Genomic DNA, 25378 nt, shown 5'->3' with positions numbered 1-25378 from the left:
GTGGATGGAAGCTTCCCTAAATTTTACAATACTCCACCAAGTGGCACTCTAACATTGGGATGGTACAAAATAAGCATGTGCCCAATGCTCAGGGCCTTGGATCCATGTTTTTGCTGAGTCATAAAATTGATGATGGAGGCATTGCACAAGCAATCATTTATGGAAGAGAGTTTGGTGAGGTGAACAAGGGGCCAGCAGGTTCCAGTATGTATATATATTTGGATTTGAATGCTACTTTTTTTTTTTTACTTTTTAAAATGTTCAAAAGGTACTTTGGTATGTATTATGAAATGAGAGTCTAAATGTATTATTTGCCAAACTAATTGCTATGGCCACATTGATTAATCATTTTCTCCCTTTCACAGTGTTCTGTGATGCTTAAATTGTCCTAAATTTAGCAGGAGACATATATATCACTGAGTACAATGCTGCTACACAGTGAATCCTTTCAAAAGAATCCTGCTGTTGTCATCCACATTGTTTTTACTTTTGTTACCATTTGGGTTGAAAGCTGGTTTGCTTCCATTTAAGTAATACACTATTCAGTTAGGAAGAGGAGATAAATAGTTGAGTATGTTCCCTGTATCCTTTCTGAGGCTAATTACACTGTTGGCACATCAAGCTAGACTCTAGAGCAGCGGTTCTCAACCTGTGGGTCGTGACGCCTTTGGGGGTTGAACGACCCTTTCACAGGGGTTGCCTAAATACATACTGCATATCAGATATTTACATTATGATTCATAACAGTAGCAAAATTACAGTTATGAAGTAGCAACAAAAATAATTTTGTTGTTGGGGGGTAACCACAACATGAGGAACTATATTAAAAAGTTGTGACGTTAGGAAGGTTGAGAACCACTGCTCTGGAGCAAACTAAAGTTCCACAGAGAAATCTCCTAGATGAGGAGGAAAGGAAGGGAAAATGGGAGATATCTGTAATACTATCAACTAAAAAAATACATATATATATATATATATATATTAGAGGCCCAGTGCACAAAAATTTGTGCACTCGTGGGGGAGGGGGAGGTCCCTCAGCCCAGCCTGTGCCCTCTCACAGTCTGGGACCCCTCGGGAGATAACGACCTGCTGGCTTAGGCCTGCTCCCGGGTGGCAGAGGGCAGGCCCAATCCCTAGGTGCAGCCCCTGGTCAGGCTCAGAGCAGGGCCTATTGGAGAGTTGGGGCACCGCCCCCTGTCATGCAGAGAGCAGGGCGGATCGGGAAGTTGTGATGCCACCCCAGTCACGCTCAGGGTAGGGCCAATAGGGGGGCTGGGGCACCGCCCCCTGTCACACTCAAGGCATGGTTGATGGGGACATTGCGGCGCCACCCCCTGTCACGCACAGAGCAGGGCCGATCAGGGGGTTGGGGCACTGCCCCCTGTCACTCACAGAGCAGGGCCCATCAGGGGGGTTGGGGCTCCGTACCCTGACACACACAGAGCAGGGCAGATCAGGGGGTTGGGGCGCCACCACTGTCACACTCACAGCAGGGCCGATGGGGAGGTTATGGCTCTACCCCGTCACACACAGAGCAGGGCCGATCAGGGGGTTGGGGAACTCCCCCCTATCAGGCACAGAGCAGGGTTGATCAGGGGGTTGGGGCGCCTTCCCCTGTCAGGAACAGAGCAGGGCAGATAGGGAGGTTGTGGCCCCGCCCCCTATCAAACACAGAGCTGCAGGGCGATCAGGGGGTTTGGGTGCTGCCCCCTGTGACACTGATCCCGGTGCCGGGAAGCCTCGCGGCTCCGCTGATTCCAGTGCTGGGAGGCATATTACCCTTTTACTATATAGGATAGAGGCCTGGTGCATGGTTGGGGGCCGGCTGGTTTGCCCTGAAGGGTGTCCTGGATCAGGGTGGGGGTCTCGCTTGGGTCCCTGGCCAGCCTGAGTGAGAGGCTGATGGCTGTTTGCAGCTGGTCACACCCTCTTCAGGGTGGGGGCCCCACTGGGGTGCCTGGCCAGTGTGGGTGAGGGGCTGAGGGCCGTTTTCAGGCTGGTTTGTGACTGAAGCTCCCAACTGCTCCTTTTTTTCTTTTCTTTTTTTTACTCTGGGCCAGCTTTAGCTCTGAGGCTTGGCTCCAGCGCTGAGGCTTCAGTTGCTGAAAGCAGGTATCTGGTTTGTTTGGGTTCTATAATCGAAACACTCTTTCAACTCCAGCTCTGAGATCCCGGCTGACTGAAAGCAGGTTACTGGGGTTTTGTTTAGCTTCTGTATTTGTAACAGTGTTTCAAACTGCAAGCTCAGAGGCCGGCAGCTGTAGGCAGGGAACGTTGGCTTCCTCTGTTACTGGAGCAAGCAAGCCTCCTGTTAGCTTCAAGCTGCCTGGCTACCGGCCGCCATCTTGGCTGGCAGTTAATTTGCATATCGCCCCAATTAGCCAATGGGAAGGTTAGCGGAGGTACGGCTAATTACCATGTTTCTCTTTTATTAGATAGGAGATATATATATATTTTCCATATGCCTATTGTGGCCTTCACATTTACCTCCATGTATTAATTTTAGAACTACATTGGCATTTTCCCCAGGTCATCAGTGTTATTGTTTTGCAACATGAGATCATCAAAAATGAACTCTGGAATTTTTAGAATTTAGAATGTAATGTTTTAGAATTTAGATTTTTTCTAAGCATCTGTTCTTTTCCCCATAACTAGATAGCAAGTCACTCACAGTCAAAAGCTGAGTTATTAACATTCAGAAATATCTCAGTTTGACCAGGGACTCAATATCTAATCTAATAAAAGAGAAACATGCAAATTGACTGCACCTTTGCTATGCCCCTAGCCATGCCCACCAGCCAATGAGAGTGACTATATGCAAATTAACCAAACCATGATTGTGGCCAGCAGCCACCGAGCTGAAGCAAGCAGGAGGCTTGTTTGCCCTGGTGATGGAGGAAGCCAAACTTCCCACCTGCCCTGGCTGGCTGTGGCCTCTGTTCAAGGCAACAATGTTTTAGTTATAGAAGTTAAATAAATTCCAGATACCTGCTTCCAGCCAGCCTCCACTGAGAGCTTGGGTGGCTGGGGGCCATGGGCAGCCTGCAAACAGCCATCAGCCCCTCACCTAGGCTGGCCAAGCACCCCAGCAGGACCCCCCGCCTGAAGGGACTGTAGCCAGCCTGTAAACAGCCATCAGCCCCTCACCCAGGCTGGCCAGGCACTCCAATGGGGACCCTCACCCTGAAGGTTGCGTGGCCAGTCTGAAAACGGTCCTCAGCCCCTCACCCAGGCTGGCCAGACACCCCAGCGGGACCCCCACCCTGATCTGGGACACCCTTCAGGGCAAACCAGCCGGCCCCCACCCATGCACCTGGCCTCTATCCTGTATAACAAAAGGGTAATATGCAAATTACCACTAACATCAGAACGACTGGGAATGACTGGTCACTATGACACACACTGACCACCAGGAGGCAGACGCTCAATGCAGGAGCTAGCAGCACTAAGGATGTCCACCTGCAGCTTAGGCCTGCTCCCCGCTGGCAGGTGAACATCCCCCAAGGGCTCCTGGGCTGCCAGAGGGATGCCAGCTTAGGCCCAATCCCCCAGGGAGCGGGCATAAACCAGCAGGTGGACATCCCCTGAGGGGTCCCAGACTGCGAGAGGGCACAGGCTGGGCTGAGGGACTTCTCCCCTCATCCCCCGAGTGCACAAATTTTTGTGCACTGGGCTTCTAGTTGAATATATAAATGGCACAGAGACTAGAATTTGTGATGACACCCACTCTGTAGGAGCTGTAGACGCTGTCATTTCAGCTGGGGTTGTTGTGCAACCTTCACTGAGAGGAGACTGGAGAGACTCATTATTCGAGTGCCCTCCTGATGCACAGCAGCTTATGATTTGCCCTCTTAATGAAACTTGAAGCTCCTCATTGCTGCTATATAGAGACAGGCTGGGGACAGATTTCAGTTGAGCTTAGAGAAGTGTCTTATATGTGTGTACTCATCTGAGAATAATTTTAAAGCTGTTGCTGTGACCGTGATGGTGGATGTTCTAATTTGTAGTCCCTCCTGTCTCCGTTTTCAGTGTAGTGATATTGAAATTCCTCTTCTGTACTTGAGCGCTGATCGCAGTCTATCTAGCTAATGTCAGCACATTTCAAAAGCACCTTGACTATTTTTTCCACCCTCTCCTCGCATGGCCACCAAAGTTCCCAGATATGCCAGGGTAGGAGTTCTCCTGACTTCTTAATCCAGTTGCATAAACATGCATGACGCATGCTAAATATGTGACTAAAATGATGAAATAAAGGACATTAGGGAAACCTGATGGGCCGCTTTTTGTTTTCTGTGATCCCTTGCCATAAATTGCCAAACATCCAGGTGAATGTGGAACTGGCAAAGGTTTTGAATGTTCAAAGAGTGAAGAAAGTTAATGCAGCACAGCTATGGAGCATTTAGCCAATTTAGCCAGTCTGGGTACTGCCATAAGAAACAAGCCTTTGAAACTGATAATACAAGCAATTGCCAAGATTTCTGAGTCTGTTAAACAATTGCTACTCAGAACAGGGTCTGTGACCAGGAGCACTGGCGGCATCTGGAAGCTCCTTAGCAATGTAGCATCTCAGAGCCACTGCAGGCCTGTAGAATCACAGGTGGTGGGCGTTTAGTGAGGTCTCTGGTGATTCGTGTGCACAGTACAGATTGAGCACCCCTATGTGAGCCTCTATGTTAACCCCTCCGCGACAGTACTTGAGCTTGGGCTTTAGGGACACACAATGTGGAATCAAATCCGAGCTCCCCACAAACTCCTCACTAGTGGTGAATGAGTTCCTTAGGCTCTCAAAGCTTTGTTTCCACAAATATGAATTAGAAATAGGAGCCCTTCCCACCTCATGGGATTGTTAGGACACTAACGTGAGATAATGCAGTTAATGAACCTTCAATAAAATGCCAGTTAGCATTATTATATTTGTAGTAATTATTAACATTATTTTCATTATAGAATAAAATATATTATAAATAACGTTTGAGAGCCATGTAAGAAAGTGAGGATGAATTCAATATGATGCCATTATCTTTCTCTTAACAATATCCACAGTGTACTATGCTTTCATTGGGGGTGGAGGGCAATGTTTCTCTACAACTCTGTGTCCCAATGTATGTATGTATGTATGTGTGTATGTATATATTTTTAAATATAAATAGAACAACATTTTCACATAGCTCCCTAAAATAATTCTATAAAAGTTCCATCTGCTTCGAATGCTTACATAATACCCTTAGCTCATCCGTCTTTATTAAATATTGTACACCCCTTGTGCAACTCTGATTCCTACCATTTTCTTTCCCACTTCCTAGTCATTTAATATTTAATATATACCTCTCATCATGTATAAGTCTGTTTTCTTTCCTTTGACTGGATTATGTGGTGTCTTAGACTGTCTTGCATAGACTAGCCACTCAGTAAATTTTAACAGATGGTGTGCATAGATTAAAATTCTAAAGATTGTAGGAACTGAATAGCATTGATCAATATTGCTGGAAATAATAGAAAAATAGAGCCCTATATGTTGGACAAAACTCAGCAAAACAGTGAGGTCATGAACATGTACATAATTCAATGAAGTTAAGAAAATTCACTGTTTGGAGGTGTTCTTAGTTTTCAGTTGGATCAAGGCAATTGAGAAAGAAAGTTCACTTGATATAATTCAACTAAAGGTATGACTTTGATAGTCACTATTTTCTATAGTTAAGGAATAACACTATATTTAATGAACCATTAAACTTATCCATATACATAGCCATTGATATAATTAACTTGGAATCCAAGGTGAGTTCAGTTCTCAATTTTATCCCTTACAGATTTTATAACTTTGGCCAGGTTGTTTAACCTCTTTGTGTTTCAGTTTTTGTGTGTGTGTTATGAGTGTGTTGTTTAAATAAGAGCGTGTTAATTAAAACTTTTGTTTCTGCTTTTATATATGTGGGTCCTCTCTCTTTGTTTCTTGGTGAGTCTGCCTAACAGTTTATCAATCTTATTTATCTTTTTAAAGAACCAGCCCTTGGTTTCATTGATCTTTTGTATTGTTTTTTTTTTTTTTTAGTCTCTATGTCATTTATTTCTGTTCTAATTTGTATTACTTTCTTTTTTCTACTTATGCTGGGCTTTTTTTGTTCTTTTTCTAATTCTTTAAGTTGTAGGGTTATGAGTCTATTATTAATTTTTCTTGTTTTTTTTGTAGGCCCATAGTGCTATGAACTTCCCTCTAGACTGCTTTCACTGTGTTCCATATGTTTTGGGTAGTTCTGTGTTCATTTTCATTTGTTTCTAGAAAGTTTTTTTTATTTATTTCTTGATCTCTGTAACCCATTCAATGTTTAATAACATGCTATTTAGCCTCCATGTATTTGAATATTTTGGGGTGTTTTTACTGTAGTTTATTTCTAATTTCATTCCATTGTGATATGAGAAGATGCTTGATAAAGTTTACATCTTCTTGAACTTGTAGAGACTTGTTTTGTGTCCTAACATGTGGTCAATCTTTGAGAAAGACCCATGTGCACTTGAGAAGAAAGTATATTCTGATGCTTTGGGGTGAAATGTTCTATAAATGTCAAATACATCTGATCCAGTGTGTCATTTAGAGTCTCTGTTTCCTTGTTAATTTTTTTCTCTGGAAGATCTATCCAGGGAAATTAGTGAGATATTAAAGCCCACTACTATGACTGTATTGTTGATCTCTCTTATAACGTCCTCCAGAAGTTTTTTTTTATATATTTAGATACTCCTATATTGGGTGCATATATGTTTACCAAGGTTATATCCTCTTATTGGATTAATCCCTTTAGTATTATGTAGTGACCTTTATTGTCTTTTGTGATGGCCTTCATTTTATTTTATTTTATTTTATTTATTTATTTTTTTAAAGATGATTGTTTTTTACTAGCATAATGGTATTGGAACAACTGAATAGCCATTTTGAAAAAGTTAAAATTAGATCCATTTCTCTTACCACATACAAAATTTTTTTTTTTCGCTTAAAGTATTACAAAGGGTATTACATAAGTGTCCTTTTTTCCCCCCCGCCCTTGACAAACCCCTACCCTCCTTTACCCCCCAGTGTCTTATGTCCATTAGTTATGCTTATATGCATGCGTACAAGTCCTTCGGTTGATCTCTTACTCCCCTCCCTCCTGCCCCCCAACTCTCTCTGGCCTTCCCACTGCAGTTTGACAATCAGTTTGAGGCAGCTCTGCCTCTGTATCTATTATTGTTCAAAAGTCTGTAATGGTCTTTATTATCCATGAATGAGTGAGATCATGTGGTATTTTTCCTTCATTGACTGGCTTGTTTCACTTAGCATAATGCTCTCCAGTTCCATCCATGATGTTGCAAATGGTAGGAGTTCCTTCTTTTTAACAGCAGCATAGTATTCCATCGTGTAGATGTACCACTGTTTTCTAATCCATTCATCTACTGATGGGCACTTAGGCTGTTTCCAGATCTTAGCTATGGTGAATTGTGCTGCTATGAACATCTGGTTACAAATATCCTTTCTGATAGGTGTTTCTGGTTTCTTGGGATATATTCCTAGAAGTGGGATCACAGGGTCAAATGGGAGTTCCATTTCCAATTTTTTGAGGAACCTCCATACTGCCTTCCATAGTGGCTGCACCAGTCTGCATTCCCACCAACAGTGCACAAGTGTTCCTTTTTCTCCACATCCTCTCCAGCACTTGTCGTTTGTTGATTTGTTGATGATGGCCATTCTGACAGGTGTGAGATGGTACCTCATTGTTGTTTTGATTTGCATCTCTCGGATGATTAGTGACTTTGAGCATGTTTTCATATGTCTCTTGGCTTTCTGAATGTCCTCTTTTGAAAGGTGTCTATTTAGATCCTTTGCCCATTTTTTGATTGGATTGTTTATCTTCTTTTTGTTAAGTTGTATGAGTTCCCTATAAATTTTGGAGATTAAGCCCTTATCAGATATGACGTTGGCAAATATGTTTTCCCAAGAGGTGGGTTTTCTTGTTGTTTTGTTGATGGTTTCTTTTGCTGTGCAGAAGCTTTTTATTTTGATGTAGTCCCATTTGTTCAGTTTCTCTTTAGTTTCAACTGCCCTAGGAGCTGTATCAGTGAAGAAATTGTTTTGGCATAAGTCTGAGATTTTGTTGCCTTTGTATTCTTCTAGAATTTTTATGGTTTCCTGTCGTACATTTAAGTCCTTTATCCATTTTGAGTTTATTCTTGTGTATGGTGTAAGTTGGTGGTCTAGTTTCATTTTCTTGCATATATCTGTCCAATTTTCCCAACAGCATTTATTGAAGAGACTATCTTGGCTCCATTGTATGTTCATGCCTCCTTTGTCAAAAATTAATTGAGCATATTGGTTCGGGCTAATTTCTGGACTCTCTATTCTATTCCACTGGTCTATATGTCTGTTCTTGTGCCAGTACCAGGCAGTTTTGAGAACAGTGGCTTTGTAATACAGTTTGATATCTGGCATTGAGATCCCACCTACTTTGTTCTTTCTCAGGATCGCTGCAGCTATTCGGGGTCTTTTTTTATTCCAGATGAATTTTTGGAGAGTTCGTTCTAGATCTTTGAAGAAGGCCATTGGTATTTTAATGGGAAGTGCGTTGAATTTATAGATTGCTTTGGGTAGTATGGACATTTTAATGATGTTGATTCTACCAATCCAAGAACATGGTATGTTCTTCCATCTGTTTATGTCTTCCTCTATCTCTTTTTTCAACGTACTGTAGTTTTCTGAGTAGAGGTCTTTAACCTCTTTAGTTAAGTTTATTCCTAGGTATCTTAATTTTTTTGGTGCGATGGTAAATGGGATTGTTTTTCTAATCTCTCTTTCTGAAAGTTCACTATTGGTGTATAGAAATGTGATGGCCTTCATTTTAAAGTCCATTTTGTCAGATATGAATATTGCCACACTAGCTTTTTTTTTGTTTCCATTTGCATGGAAAAAAAAAATGTTTCCATCCCTTCACTCTCATCCTGTATGATTCTTTTGTTCTGAGGTGGGTTTCTTATAGACAGCATATATTTGGGTCATGCTTTCATATCCTTTTAGTTACCCTATGAATTCGTGCACAAGTAGGTTCCCTCGGCCTGGCCTGAGGGATCAGGCCGAAACCGGCTCTCCGACATCCCCCAAGGGGTCCCAGATTATAAAAGGATTCAAGTCAGTCCAAGGGACCTCACCAGTGCACGATCGGGGCGGGGAGAAACATGGGAAGTTGGCTAGCTGGGGAGGGACTGTGGGAGAACTCCAGGGCATGTTTGGCCTGTCTCACTCAGTCCTGATCGGCCACACCCCAGCAGCAAGCTAACTTACTGGTCGGAGAATCTTCCCCCTGGTGGTTAGTACAGTCATGGTGAGCGGTTCAGTGGCCTTAGTATATTATTAGCATATTCCACTTTGATTGGTTGAACAGCCAACTGGTTGACCAGACACTTAGCATATGAGGCTTTTATTATATAGGATGTATATATTTTTATATGTCTTAGTAGATTATTTGACCCATATAAGATTATTTGACCCATTTAAAGGCTTTTTATACAAATAAAAATAAACAGTATTAACAAAAAGCTAAATCATGATTCATAAGCATATTTAATCAGATAATAATAAGGTAGGCTACCTACAGGTTTATGCAATTTCTCAATATTCACTATATGGCATATTTTTGTAAGACTAATTGGAATATCAGTTTACTGCTATGAGCTACATCAATAATTTTTAAAAAATGCAGAATTGCTTAGGAGGAGGGATAGTGTTTTATTCATCTTTAGATACTTCTGCCTAGCAAAGTCCATTTGGGTCAAAGTAGTTTTAGAAGCTAAAATAAAGCCAAACAACCACATCACAAAAGTGCCTGATGCCACAGGGCATGTCTGTCTTCAGTTACAGAAGAAATACTTCTATGTGTCTGCAGTTAGGATTACTCAGTGGTATGGTATAAGTGGCCAAATCTAATCAGCCTTTTCTGTACTACTTCTCTTGATGTCCAGATTCCTCCAAAGGACTTCAACCATCTTCAGGTATAAATGGGAACATGCAGCCTCCCACCACTGTTGGGCAGCCCCCTGCCTCCGCCATCCCTTCTCCGAGTACCAAGCCCTGGCGCAGCAAGTCCATGAATGTCAAGCACAGTGCCACCTCCACCATGCTGACGGTAAAGCAGTCGAGCCCAGCCACCTCTCCCACACCACCTACAGACAGACTGAAGCCCCCTAGCTCTGAAGGGGTCAAAACAGCTCCCTCAGGACAGAAATCCATGCTTGAAAAATTCAAGCTGGTCAATGCCAGGACTGCTTTACGTCCCCCGCAGCCTCCCAGTTCAGGACCCAGTGATGGTGGGAAGGATGACGATGTCTTTTCTGAATCTGGTGAAATGGAAGGTTTCAGCTGTGGTCTGAATAGCGGTGGCTCAACCAATAGCAGCCCCAAAGCGTCCCCTAAATTAGCCCCTCCAAAAGCTGGCAGCAAAAATCTCAGCAATAAAAAGTCTTTGCTCCAGCCAAAGGAAAAGGAGGACAAGAACAGGGACAAAAATAAAGTTTGCGCTGAAAAAGCAGTCAAGGATGAGAAGGACCAGGTGACAGAGACGGCTCCGAAAAAGACTTCTAAAATTGCAAGTTTGATCCCAAAGGGCAGCAAGACGACAGCCACCAAGAAGGAAAGCTTAATCCCGTCCTCCAGTGGGATTCCAAAACCGGGCTCCAAGGTGCCAACAGCAAAACAGACCATTTCACCGGGCAGCACAGCCAACAGGGAGTCTGAAAAATTCAGGACTACCAAGGGAAGCCCTTCCCAGTCCTTACCTAAACCCGTAATCACCGAGAAAGCAAGCACATCCAATTGCCCTGCTCCTCTGGAAGGAAGGGAGGCCGGCCAAGCTTCTCCCTCTGGTTCCTGTGTTGGGTCAGTGGCACAGGGCAGTGGGCAGACCACGGGAAATGGTGCTGTCCAGCTCCCTCAACAGCAGCAGCACAGCCACCCGAACACCGCCACGGTGGCTCCGTTCATTTATAGGTAAGCTGGCCTCCATTCATCCACAGCTGGAAACATCTGCAGGTCTGTGCATTCAGTGTAATAAGAAAGGTTACTGGAGTCATGTCTTACATTGTCATTTTGGAGCAGTGTTTCATTCTGAAGATAGAGACCCAGAATTTAATTTTTCAAGATAAAACCTTCACTATGCTCTAGTGCTCCCCCCCCATCCCCTCTCCTCCAGAACTTGAGGTCTTCAAAGGTTAACCAATTTGCTGTCAGAAGCAAACTAGAGGCCAGGTGCATGACTTTCTCTATTGCTATTGCTGCTACTAATAAGACTTACTTTTATGATTATTCTTTTAAAACAGTTCTAAGTTTGATAGAGTTTACAGATATTTTTGTTTTCACTGTGAGAGAGAATACCATAAAGGGGCAGGCTCTGGAATCAGACAAAGGTAGTTTGAGTGCCCAGTTTTGCCTCTGACCAGCTGTATGACTTTGGACAGTTACTTAAATCTGTCTCTTTTTCTTCAGCTGTCAAGTAGGAACAATAGTATCTACCTCATAGGGTTGGGGAGAATAGCAGGGATAATGTATATAAAATGTCTCCTATATATCCTGGCATATTGTAAATGTTCAGTATATATTCTTTATAAGGCATTGTTTTCCCAACATAGAATTTATATTAATTTCCCACACCTAGGCATGACTTTCTAGGCAAAGAATAATGGCCTATATTCAAGGTATCTCCCCAAAATATATACACACTTTAACAGCTGATAGCTCAATTTTGAAAATGATATATATTTTAATAAACACTGCTTCTATAATTATTTAAAGCATATATGTACATTTTTGGGGATACTCTATATTTATTATATTTATACTTTTTTAAAAAAAATTGCATTCTATTTATTTTATTGTGTATGTATTAAATTTATGTCAAATGTTATATTTTAAAATGTGTGTTCTACTATACAGTTATAAAAATAGCACATTTGCCTATTGCTCCAAGGTTTGTTTTAATCGATTAGAAACATGTCAGTCACTGACGTGTTTCTATTTTTATTCCCTGTCCCTTCAGAGAGGAAAGAGCTTTGGGAGGAATAATGTCAGCCCTTTTATCAGGTCGGCAGCTCAGTAGCAGGAAATAAATTTTCTGAACAGGAAGTGGCGTCTGCTACAATTCAGACAGGGTCATGGTTGTATAGTTTACAGTTTATTAAATTTATTAAATGTATGGGTTTTTCAGTAAAGTAAATAATTACAGGCAAACCTCATTTCTCGAATATCTCCCATCTGGAACCATTCTGTTCTTCACCAAGTTGTTCACAGAAAAAGTGTTTCTGTTGATTGTTGAACCAAAAGTCTCTCAGGCAACAAACAAAGGAGAAATACTTTTGTTGCTGGTGAAATGGACAATTAGCACAATTTTAAAACATAAAGAGGCCATCCAGAGTGCTAATGTTGCTAAGGGTGTGAAAGAAGTAATGATCCCAGGCAATTGAAGAGGCAGAAAATCTGTTGTTGATTTGGATAAAGGAAAAGCAGTTAGTTAGCCAGTGACTGCATTTCTGAGGCAGTGATATATGAACAAGCGAAAATGCTGCATACTGACTTCTTGAAAGAACCCCTGGAACAAGTGCTGAAAATGATTCCCTTAAGGCTAGTAGTGAGTTGTTCAAATAATTTAAGAAAATAAGTGTGTATTTATAGGTTAAACAGTACATTAGATGTGTACCGTACATAAGAAAGTTTAAAATAGAGAATCATTTGGGAGTCTGAAACAGATTAATTCAATTTACATTATTTCTAGTGGAAAGAAATGATTCTGTTTTCAAAAAAATTGCTTATCAAACACCCTTCCAGAATTATTAAGTTGGAGAACCGAGGTTCCATTGTATAATGATTTATTTTCCCTTAAAAATAAAATATGTCATTTAGATTATGTAGCCCCTGTTATTCTTTCAATTCTGACTGCTCCAGCCCCATTAAAAGACATTCCTGCAAAATCCCTGACAGACTTTGGAATTGAAAATCATTTGATACATAATAATCATTTACTGTTTTATAATGATACTAAGAACCAGGCGCACAGATTCGCCCTCTCGCAATCCAGGACCCCTTGGGGGATGTCAGACTGCCGGTTTCGGCCCAATCCCTACAGGTCAGGCCGAGGGACTCCACTGGTGCACGAATCCATGCACCAGGCCTCTAGTATGCATATAAGATCTTTGGTTAATCTCTTCCCACCCTTCCCCCTCCCCTCTTCCCTTTGAGATTCATCAGTCTGTTCCATGTTCCCATGCCTGTTCATTGAGCGTCTGCTCACAGTTGTTTGGTTGCTTAGGCTTATATATATATAGTCTAGAGGCCCAGGGCATGAAATTTGTGCATGGGGGGTGGGGGTCCCTCAGTCAGGCCTGTACCCTCTCCAATCTGGGACCCTTTGGGGGATGTCCGACTGCCAGTTTAGGCCCGATCCAGCAGTTGGACATCCCCCTCACAATCCAGGACCGCTGGCTCCTAACTGCTCACCTGCCTGCCTGCCTGATCGCCCTAACCACTCTGCTACCTGCCTGATTGCCCCTAACTTCCTCTGCCTGCCTGTCAGATTGCCTCTAACTGCCCTCCCTTGCCGTCCTGGTCACCCCTAACTGCCCTCCCCTGCCAGCCTGGTCACCTGTAACTGCCCTCCCCTGCTGGCCTGGTCACCCCTAACCACCTCTGCCTTGGCCCTCGCCACTGTGGCTTTGTCTGGAAGGACATCTGGAAGATGTCTGGTCTAATTAGCATATTACCCTTTTTATTAGTATGGATTCTCATTTGCTGAGTACTTACTTATTGTAAGTCTCTGTTACAAAATTTTTGTTCATTTTATTTATTTTTATTTTTTTTAAATATATTTTTATTGATTTCAGAGAGGAAAGAAGAGGGAGAGAGAGATAGAAACATCCATGATGAGAGAGAATCATGGATCGGCTGCCTCCTGCAAGTCCCCCACTGGGGATCGTGCTCACAACCTGGGCATGTGCCCTTGACCGGAATCGAACCTGGGACCTTTCAGTTCACAGGCTGACACTCTATCCACTGAGCCAAAGTGGTTAAGGCAAATTTTTGTGCATTTTATGAGCATTTTCTTATTTATACTTTATCAGAAACCATGAGAACAGAATGTTATTCCCACTCTATAGAGGTGAAGAAACAGATTTCAAGTCAGTTTAGTGATAATCTCTTAAAGTCACAGGGCTATTAGGAGTTTACCTTTGAACCCAAATCTGCCTGAGTCTACAGCATGCCCTCCTTTGCTGATCAGTTCTTTCTGCATTATAAAAATAAGAGGTATTGTTACGGGGAAAATTCTGGCTGGGAAAATGTCAATGGTAGATTTTTAAAAATTATATGTAATACCTTAATCAATAAATAGAGAGAAAAAAAACCAAACAAACATCCTATCTAATAAAGAGGGAATATGCTAATTGCAAAGATGGTGGCGCCCAGAGCCAAAAAGGAGGGAATATGCTAATTTACTGTCCCACCCTAAAAGATGGCAGTGCCCACAGCCAATAAGGAGGGAATATGCTAATTGACTACCATGCCCTCAAAGGTGGTGATGCCCACAGCCACAAGATGGCAGCCCCCAGTCCCCTCAGCCCCGCTGGGGTGCCTGCCTCCAGAGTCCCCAATCCCCTCAGCCCCCAGCCTCAGATGACAGCTGCCCAGTTGCTCAGCCACCCAGGGCTGGCCTGAGGTGTAGGCAAGCCTCGGATGGAGGCTGCCCAGCTACACAGCCTGAGGCTCAGGTAACCAGGGCTGGCCGAGGCTTGCGCTGCTGGCAGTGGCAGCAGCAGGGTGTGATGGGGCATCGCCTTCCCCTGATTGCCGGGTTGCCTCCCGCCCATGAGGGCTCCTGGACTGTGAGAGGGGGCAGGCCGGGTTGAGGGACGCCCCCTCCAGTGCATGAATTTTCATGCACCTGGCCTCTAGTAATTCCTTTATAATGGGAAATACATAATCACCCATAAGTAGTATATATGTTTTTTAAGCAGCCCTAACTGGTTTGGCTCAGTGGATAGAGCGTCAGCCTGCGGACTCAAGGGTCCCAGGTTTGATTCTGGTCAAGGACATGTACCTTGGTTGCGTACACATCCCCAGGAGGGGGTGTGCAAGAGGCAGCTGATTGATGTTTCTTTTTGTTTTTCTTTTTTTAATATATTTTATTGATTTTTTACAGAGAGGAAGGGAGAGAGATAGAGAGTTAGAAACATCGATGAGAGAGAAACATCGATCAGCTGCCTCCTGCACATCTCCCACTGGGGATGTGCCCGCAACCCAGGTACATGCCCTTGACCGGAATCGAACCTGGGACCCTTCAGTCCGCAGGCCGACGCTCCATCCACTGAGCCAAACCGGTTTCGGCAATTGATGTTTCTTTTATCGATGTTTCTAACTCTCTATCCCTCTCCCTTCCTCTCTGTAAAAAATCAATAAAATATATTTAAAAAAATAAAAAGAAGCATACATAGGGATATATATATATATATATATATATATATATATATATATTTATATATATTATTGACAGTATTATAGATGTCCCCTATTTCCCCCACTTTTCCCTTCTCTACTCAGTCCCCACCCCTCCCACGGCATATATTTTTAAAAATAAATAACCTTAAAAAAAAGAAAAGTTTGACGGCTGATGCAGATTTTTTTTCCCTTTTCTCAGCCAACTTCTAGGTCATGCTAGGTCATTAATTATTCCTTCTGGGACTCTAATATACTCCTCCTAATATATTCTTGCAAATTGAATGTTCAGAATCCTAAAAATATAATGCTGGGTTCTGGGAGTTAATGGATATCTTTTTAGTCCTACTTCCTATGCAATGCAAGGATATTCTATATTAAATTTTTATAACTCATTTATCACTAAAATGTAGTAAAAGTAGTTTTGAATTTGGTCTATCTTTAACCATTTAATGAGTAGATATAACTAAGGTCAAAGGTGAGAATTTTCATTGAATTAAAAGTTTCTTTCTTAAAATTCTCACCTTTGACTCTTCCTTCAAAATATATCTTATATCAGCATTTCTTTGTCTTTCCACCTCCCTTTCCTGGTCCAAGATTGTCACTACCAATGCTCACCTAGTTTCCAATGACTCTTCCAACTTCCCCTTGTAGACCTTTCCAATATCATTCTTCATACATAAAAGTATTACTTATAGATGTCATTTTCTTTTTTTTCTTTTTTTATTTATTTTTTATTGCTTAAAGCATTACAAAGGGTATTACATATGTGTTCTTTCTTTTTTCCCCGCCCTTGACAATACCCCGGCTTCCCCTACCCCCCAGTGTCTTCTGTACATTGGTTATGCTCATATGCATGCATACAAGTCCTTCAGTTAATCTCTTACCCCCCTCCCTCCTGCCCCTCAACCCTCCCCGGCCTTCCCGCTGCAGTTTGACAATCTGTGTGAGGCAGCTCTGCCTCTGTATCTATTATTGTTCAAAAGTTTATAATGGTCTCTATTATCCATGAATGAGTGAGATCATGTGGTATTTTTCCTTCATTGACTGGCTTATTTCACTTAGCATAATGCTCTCCAGCTCCATCCATGCCGTTGCAAATTGTAAGAGTTCCTTCTTTTTTACAGCAGCATAGTATTCCATTGTGTAGATGTACCACGGTTTTCTAATCCATTCATCTACTGATGGGCACTTAGGCTGTTTCCAGATCTTAGCTATGGTGAATTGTGCTGCTATGAACATATGGGTGCATATATCCTTTCTGATTGGTGTTTCTGGTTTCTTGGGATATATTCCTAGAAGTGGGATCACAGGGTCAAATGGGATTTCCATTTTTAGTTTTTTGAGGAAACTCCATACTGTCTTCCAGAGTGGCTGCACCAGTCTGCATTCCCACCAGCAGTGCACAAGTGTTCCTTTTTCTCCACATCCTCTCCAGCACTTGTCGTTTGTTGATTTGTTGATGATAGCCATTCTGACAGGTGTGAGATGGTACCTCATTGTTGTTTTGATTTGCATCTCTCGGATGATCAGTGACTTTGAGCATGTTTTCATATGTCTCTTGGCTTTCTGAATGTCCTCTTTTGAAAGGTGTCTATTTAGATCCTTTGCCCCTTTTTTGATTGGATTGTTTATCTTCTTTTTGTTAAGTTGTATGAGTTCCCTATAAATTTTGGAGATTAGGCCCTTATCAGATATGATGTTGGCAAATTAGAGACCATCTATTGGATGTCTATAACTCTTAAAATATGAAACTCAAATGTGTTACAAAGACCTATAAAGAGCTGCATAATCTGGCCCTCTCAGTATGTATGAGTCTCTGTGTGTGTTAATATGTGTATGAAGCATGATGAGGAAAGTACTATGTCTTCAACCTGTAAAATGGATTATAACTGGGAGAGGTCAAGGTAGTATAAACCACATTGAATGGCTAGATGAAGGAGAAAGTTACCGGCTTTTGGAGGTTTCTTTCTTAAGAGTTGAATTAAAGGTCCCAATTATAGGAAGTAAATAAAGAGGAAGGAGAAAAACATAGTTAAAATGGGGAGGAAAAGCCAATTTTTAACTGTTCCTCCTATTTCTTGGTGTCTACTCTTTATATTGTATTCTTCAACTTTGTTTTTCTTGTCTGCAGTTCAAAAATTATCCTACCTTCTTCAGACCTTCCACAAAATACCTACGTTATTTCCAAGAGTCATTTTTCTTCCATTGCTTTTCGTTCATTACTTAGAGCTACATTCTTCGTGCTTGCAAAGATATGTGAAGTAACAGTGAATTAGTAAAATCCAGGAGAAAAGAGAGACCTGTACATTATTCCTAATCGTCAGTCTTTTTAGCAGCTCCTAATAAAATTTCAAACTAGCCATGAACAAGATTGAGAACTCAATTATTTTTAGCTCTACATTCTTTGTCTTTATTTTCTGACCATTTGTAGTAAATGCCAAGAAAACAATGCATTGGACAGAAAGCAAACTCCTAAAGCAGCAGTTCTCAACCTGTGGGTCGCGACCCCTTTGGGGGTTGAATGACCCTTTCACAGGGGTCGCCTAAATACATCCTGCATATCAGATATTTACATTACGATTCATAGCAGTAGCAAAATTACAGTTATGAAGTAACAACGAAAATAATTTTATGGTTGGGGGTCACCACAACATGGGGAACTGTATTAAAGGGTCACGGCATTTGGAAGGTTGAGAACCACTGTAAGTCAAAGGGAGCAGAACCAGGGGTGTGGGCAATTTGCAAAAGAAAAGAGAAGCCCAATCCTTAGATAAGGCAAGGCAATGTTACACAGAGAAGAAAATCACCTTGCTTTTTAAATGCATTCATTAAACATAAGCAGAGACCTTTTATACACATTCGGTTTGTAAATTTAGAACAAGAAAGTCTGAATTTATAGGTGAGTGTTTTTTATAAATATATAATGTTTCTTATATATAGCTTCATGGGTTCTCAAAAGAGGTTTTTGTTGTAACAAGTTTTTGTGAGATTTCAAATTTGCCTGAAAGCGACAATGAGAAATTGACAATTATACTTTCTTCTAAAAGACAAAGAATGCAACACATTAGATTTGAAAATACCCATGTGGTTGTAAGTTTGGCTTATTTATAGAACCAATAGATTGAGTAGGAGGATCTGTGAGTTTACAGAGATTGAAATGTAGAGCATATAACCATGAAGAGAAAGCTTTTGTAAGCCCCGCAGCTACTGTTGCAGATTATGCTGCAATTGTGGTTTTATGGGAACTGGAAATAATTGGTCATCAGCACAAAAAGCTTATTGATGGCTTGCTTTAAAAGCTTAACTTTGCTAGGTTGGATATATATCTATCTGTGCATCAGGCAGCAGTTTAAACGCCTTCGCACAGCAATATTTTTTAGGATGGACAACAGAGACCTGTCTAGAAGGGCCTGTTGTGTAGCACTGCTGGGAGTTGGCAGTCTCTCAGCAGGGGACCTTCATTAAGGGCCCTTCTGCACTTGGCTTACAAGGTTCACTGCCAGATCGCCTAATCACACCATTGCCGTTTGTTTCTTCTTTCTCCATTTTGCTTTTTCTTGAGGAAAAATTTTTAACTTACAGGAACTTTGCAAGAATAATACAAAGAACTCCCATATACACTTAAGTCCTCACACCCAGTTGTCATCCTAATATCCCTCATTCTGGAATGGTTCTTCAGTAGTTTCTTGATTTTCATGACATTGATATGCTGAGGGCAGGCATTTGCTAGAATGTTTTTTAATTTAGGTTTATCTGATAGTTCCTCATGATTATATATATATATATATATATATATATATATATATATGCATTTGATTTGTCTGGACTGTCACAGAAATAATTCAGTGTTTTTTCTATTAGGTTTCATACAGTATTGATATTTTCCATTTTGGTGGTATCAAATTGATCACTTAAGAGAATGTCTGCCATGGTTTTCTACTCTAGAGTTATTTTGCCCCATTTTTATTTACTAAGTATTTTGAGACTGAGTGTAAAAATTCTATCATTTAATCTACTTTTACCCTTATTTAGCATCCATTGAGGTTTCTTGCCTGAATTAATAATTCACTCCAGTGGATGACAAATGACCTATACTAATAAAAGGGTAATATGCTAATTAGACCAGATAGACCGGACATCATTCCGCACATCCCTCCTGACAAAGCCGGGGTCCAGGTGAAGCTGGTCCGGGTCCCCAGTGCCTGAGGCAGGCCCCGGGCAAAGCTGGCCAGAGTCCCAGGTGCCTGCAGCCAGCCAGAGGGAGAGAAGCCCAGGTCCCAGGTGCAGCAGCTGAGGCAGAGGTGGTTAGGGGTGATCAGGCAGGCAGGCAGAGTGGTTAGGGGCGATCAGGCAGGCAGGTAGGTGAACGGTTAGGAGCCAGTGGTCCCGAATTGAGAGAGGGATGTCCAATTGCCAGTTTAGGCCCAATCTCACAGGAATCGGGCCTAAACCGGCAGTCAGACATCCCCCGAAGGGTCCTGGATTGGAGAGGGTGCAGGCCAGGCTGAGGGACCCCCAACCCCCATGCAGGAATTTCCTGCACCGGGCCTCAGTTTTTAATAAGATTATTTCTTCTACATTTAGGACCTGGCATTCTACTTTAAGAAAGAGCTTTCTCTTTTCATCTCTCTCTCTCTTTAAATTTTGTGGACTAATGGATTACTATTCGGGGGCAAAAGGGAGGGGAAAAATAGGTTTACAGTTGTTCGTATGGAAAATAATACAATAATTAATCAATAATAGCACAAGAATAAACTCTGTGTTTCATGTACTCACAACTGTAAACCTTCTTTTGCCCCTCTCTGTATTCAATGGAACATTTTCTACTGATATTACTATTTGTTTTGATGCTTAAATTTTCTTTGATTTGGCCGCTGGAAGCCTCTCCAAGCTAACTTCTTTACCATTATTTTATGAGAATGCCTTCCCCCTTTTTTTTTTGGCTGCAGGTGTTCTAAGTTGATCTTACACCCTCATTACTATGGCTTCAGCTTTTATCTAAGGAGTCCTGATTTTTTTTTGTACAGAAACCAAGACCTCACTGCTCCTCACTTTTTCTAAATGGATAAATAATATGTTGGTATACACACACACACACACACACACACACGCACACACACACTTCTTTATATCATTACTAGAGGCCTGGTGCATGAATTCATGCACCAGTGGGGTCCCTTGGCCTGGCCTGTGGGATTGGGCTGAAACTGGCTCTCTGACCTCCCCTGAGGGGTCCCGGATTGCAAGAGGGCACAGGCCAGGCCGAGGGACCCCACCAGTGCACAACTGGGGCCGGGGAGGGACACCGGAGGTTGGCCTGCCAGGGAGGGACCATGGGAGGGTTTCAGGGCATGTCCAGCCCATCTCACTCAGTCCCCATTAGCCAGACCCCAGCAGCAAGCTAACCTACCAGTGCACAATTGGGGCCAGGGAGGGACACTGGAGGTTGGCCTGCCAGGGAGGGACCATGGGAGGGTTCCAGGGCATGTCCAGCCCATCTCACTCAGTCCCCATTAGCCAGACCCCAGCAGCAAGCGTCTGCCCCCTGCTGGTGAGGGCACGTCATAGCAACAGGTCTACCAGTAGACTGTCTGCCCCCTGATGGTCAGTGCACATCATAGCGAGCGGTTGAGTGGCCTTAACATATCATTAGCATATTATATTTTGATTGGTTGAATGGCCGACAAGACGACAGGACACTTAGCATATTAGGCTTTTATTATATAGGATTTATCTCATTATCTATTACTATCTATAATAATAAAATAGTAATATGCTAATTAGACCAGACAGCCAAATGACCTTCCGATCAACCTTCTGGACGAAGCCGGGGCTGTGAGGGCTGAGGCAGCCACTGCGGCTGCAAGGGCCGTGCCCTTTGCATGAATTTCATGCATCGGGCCTCTAGTATATAAATATCATATCTGGCCTGGGCCCTGACTGTCATCTATCTGCCTTCCACCAGGAAGGAGAGAAGAAAGCACACCTATTGCTGGTTCTAGAAAGATATTTGCTTTTCATTCCATTTTGTTAGGTTTGTGGAGCAGGAGCTACAAGCCCATTCATTAATATTGTTGACTCAAACTAGTTCTATTGTACCAACGTTTATGACTATAATCATATCAAGACAAATCCACAGGGAGATTTTTTAAAATATAAATCAATATATAAATCCATATATATAAAATTTGAAGATTGATAGTATCTGGGATTTATTGCCGAGTTCCTTTAAATGGCACATTAACTAATAGTTTCTTTCTTTTACCAGTAAAACTTAAGTTATAAAGATTAAAATTTAGTATAGACTAGTGGATATTGTCACATTCAAATATTGTCTGTTATTAACTTCGTGACTGAGCTAACTCTCAGCTAAGGGAACCTGAAATGTAATAAAATACTCAGTGTCCAGAGGCATTTGGATGGAGTTCAATTGTAGGGTAGTGGTTAACAGAATAGTATTTACAGGTTTAAGTATAGCTTATGTATCTACCAGCTTCTTATGTAGGGCAAAACGTAAACTTCTAGAGGCTTTAATTTATCCATGGGACATACATTGCAGGTATCTAATACATTCTGGCTACTGTAACAAAAATTCTGTATCCTGATTGGCTTAAACAACAAACATTTATTTCTCACTTTCTGGAGGCTGGGGAAGTCCAAGATCAAGTTCTGGCAAATTTGGTGTCTGGTGAAGGCCTTGCTTTCTGGCTCACCATGACGTCCTTCTCACCTGGCAGAAGGGACAGGGGAGCCCTCTGATTGCTTGTTTTATAAGAGAACTAATCCCATTCATGAGGGCTCCACTCATATGACCTAAGCACACCCCAAAGGCTGCACCTCCAAATACCATTACATTAGGTCTCAGCATATGAATTTGGGGCGGGGGGGGGGGGAATCATTTAACCATAGCAGCAGGATGGTTGTGAAGTTTGAGTGACATGCCATAAGTAAAACTCTAGGCATAGTACTTGGCACATAGTAAATACACAGGAAATAAACAGGAAACAGCTTTTGTGTTAATCATTGGTGAAGTCTAGACTTTTAACCACTACAACTCAGTAACAGACACTAGCCCAAAGGGCCTGGCTTATTCGAACTCTAACTAAATTAAATGGAATTGTCGCAAAGCTACATCTTATGGTTGCAATAGGTACTCGTAACGTGCTGGCCATCTCGTAAATGTGCAGTAAGGTAGTGTGTGCATGCCTGCGTCTGCTGAATATTTTGAAGGACCATCTTGATGCTCACTTTTCTTTTCTAACAAATATGAGGGAATTACAGTGTCAGATTATGTGAGAGCAGTGAATGATACCACTGCAATATGTCAAAGTGCACCTTATGATTAGAGAATACCATTGATTCTGAAGTCTTCAGAAATTGTTTCATTAATCATTCCCCACACCATTTATCTTACTGGAATGAAGCACTCACTCCCCAAACAGAAGACCTGCTGGGAGTGTTCAGATAGCTACTGAACCTCTTTGAGCATGTGTATAAATTTTACATCTTAACCAGTGAGCAATGAGTGTCCCTCTAGATAGGGAGTTAAAACCTGACTCCAAATAATGAGGTAGAAGTCCTGGTGAAACGGCTGGCTGTGACCTGTGTAGAGCCGAGATCAGGGCCCATTTAGATGTGTATACAAATCAAAGATGATTTCTATGTCCTTTTTGTAATTATTTGAAGTCTACCTTTTCCATGTTCTTCGTCGCTAATGTTGGTAACTCATATAGGGAATACCATCGAAAATGCACTAAAGAAGTTAAAAACAGGGTAAATCAGATGATATCTTGTGACTTGAACCAAAATCACATTAAAGGGTGAATCAGCCAGAACTATGCACTGCCACATTAAAAATAAAATAAAACAATGGCTTCTAAGACATGACCGAGCTGTCAGAAGCATGAATCCTTTTTATAAAGGAGCGTCTCAGGCAGGGGATGTAGGACTCAGCCAATGGAATTGAGTCCTAGGTCTCATATACAGGGGAAGATAGCCACAGTCAGCTCCTGAGGAATACTCTTTAGGATGTTTTTTTCTTTTTCTTTTCTTTCTTTCTTTCTTTTTTTTTTTTTTTTAACAAAGCAAAAACTCAACTCCCAAAATACATTCTGAATACTCCTTTGCTCCATACGGATTTTCCTAGAGGGAGATACTGTGAATGTGTATAACCAGCATGGCCACGAGCACTCAGGCTCCTGTGACAGCCGTGGGTCTTGTTCTGATAAGAATTGCTGGCACTGGGCTTAGACAGCCATCTCGGGGAACCACTTAATGTGACTCAGCTTCTGTGAGATCAGTCAGCGAATACTGACTGCATGACTCTAAGCCAGCCCTGGCTCCCAGCCAGTGCGCCAAGGCACCAAGACTTCAGGCTTCTTGGCAGGCAGCCAGTAAACTTTCCCTGGGGTCTCTAATCTCATTACATACTCTCCATTTAAACTTATTCAGCGAGTAATAAAAATCCTAGAAAACTTCAGAGGACTTTCCCCCCTTGCTTTATAGACAGCGGGCTAAGGAAGGCACAGAGGCCCACAAGAAACAAGCCGAAGTGGAATAGAATACAGTACACTTCAGAAGTCAGTAGGGAGGGGCAGGGAAATTCTCCTATATTCAGACAGCTTTGGAATGCCCCAGTCATAAAGAAAGGCTTACTTACCTCTGTAGGAAACTTTTATATGTCGACTTCTTATAATAAAGAACTTGAATGAGTCCCTGTTAACAGCAATTGCTATTTGTTTCTGTCTTCTTGGTTAATTTCAGAGCACATTCAGAAAATGAAGGTACTTCTTTATCATCTGCTGACTCCTGTACCAGTCCTACTAAGATGGATTTATCATACAGCAAGACGGCTAAGCAGTGCCTAGAGGAGATATCTGGTAAGTAACCTGATTGATGGGTGGGTCAAGCCCCAGAATTTTTGAAATATCTCCCTAAGTCTTTTATTAAAATCACATTTGTGCTATCTTATTCCTCTTGAGTGTAAATGGACTGTGTACATCTCATGCTTCACAGATTCTTAGGTATTTGGTTGTTCTGTTTAGGGTGATCTCTTTGTGAAGATTTCTGTTGAGAACAGTAGTGCTTTCAGGGCCTGGTATTTTAAGTAATTCTTGCCCTTGGTCAAATTGAAAATAATAAGAGAAAACCTAGAGAATATTCTATTGTTAATAAGGCAGCCCTTGGATATATTTAGACTTTTTAAAAATATTGAGGATCAGGTGTCAGTGTTCGTTTTTTATGACCAATACAACCTGCCCTATCTTCAGTTCTGTATTGAGAACACTGCAAATGTGTGTTATGGAAAAAATCTAATTACGGAAATATTTTTAAATATATGAATAATGTAAGAAAACAAATACATATACATACCCTAGACACAGTTTGTCAGATACTTAAGTGTATAAAACAGAATTCTCAAATTTAGTCTAATGCTTTTCCTAGGATCCATAAGCCTAAGCATATATGGAAGGCCTTTGGTGTAATTTTATTACATACTAGAGGCTTGATGCACGAAATTCGTGCAGGAGTAGGCCTTCCTTCCCCTGGCTGCCGGCACCGGCTTCCCTCTGGCACCTGGGACCCAGGCTTCCCTTGCAGCCCCGGCTTTATCCAGCAGGATGCCTGGTCTAATTAGCATATTATACTTTTACTTTTTATAGATAATTTGGTACATGAGTAACTAAGTAAGCTCTTAGCAAATTATACTGCTCCTAAGGAGAAAGAGAGTTTAAGAACATTTTTATCTGTTACTAAGCATAAGGATGCATGGGAGTAGAGATATGTCTGTTATCCCAAAATATCTCTGGCTCAGCCCTTTTATATTCCAAAGCAAAAACCTAAAATAATTGCTTAATTTAAAATATTACTGTAGTACTCCAAGGG

At 41.8% G+C, this 25378-nt stretch overlaps 1 protein-coding gene across 4 annotated transcripts in view; it reads left to right on the top strand.

The window, feature by feature from the left end:
- The window catches only part of NAV3 (neuron navigator 3), an 832877-nt gene that overhangs the window by 639795 nt on the left and 167704 nt on the right, over positions 1-25378 (top strand). For all 4 annotated transcript variants that reach the window (XM_070409676.1, XM_070409674.1, XM_070409677.1 and 1 more), the window contains 2 exons: positions 9979-11002; positions 24257-24372. In XM_070409676.1, coding sequence (XP_070265777.1) covers positions 9979-11002; positions 24257-24372 — 1140 coding nt within the window. The remainder of the gene's footprint in view (positions 1-9978; positions 11003-24256; positions 24373-25378) is intronic.

This window comes from Myotis yumanensis, unplaced genomic scaffold (assembly GCF_028538775.1).
Source record: "Myotis yumanensis isolate MYYU_CA2020_CCGP unplaced genomic scaffold, mMyoYum1.0.hap1 SCAF_3, whole genome shotgun sequence".
Classification (NCBI taxonomy): Eukaryota; Metazoa; Chordata; class Mammalia; order Chiroptera; family Vespertilionidae; genus Myotis; species Myotis yumanensis.
Note: the sequence above shows the minus strand (reverse complement) of the source record. Positions and strands in the feature narration are given on the sequence as shown.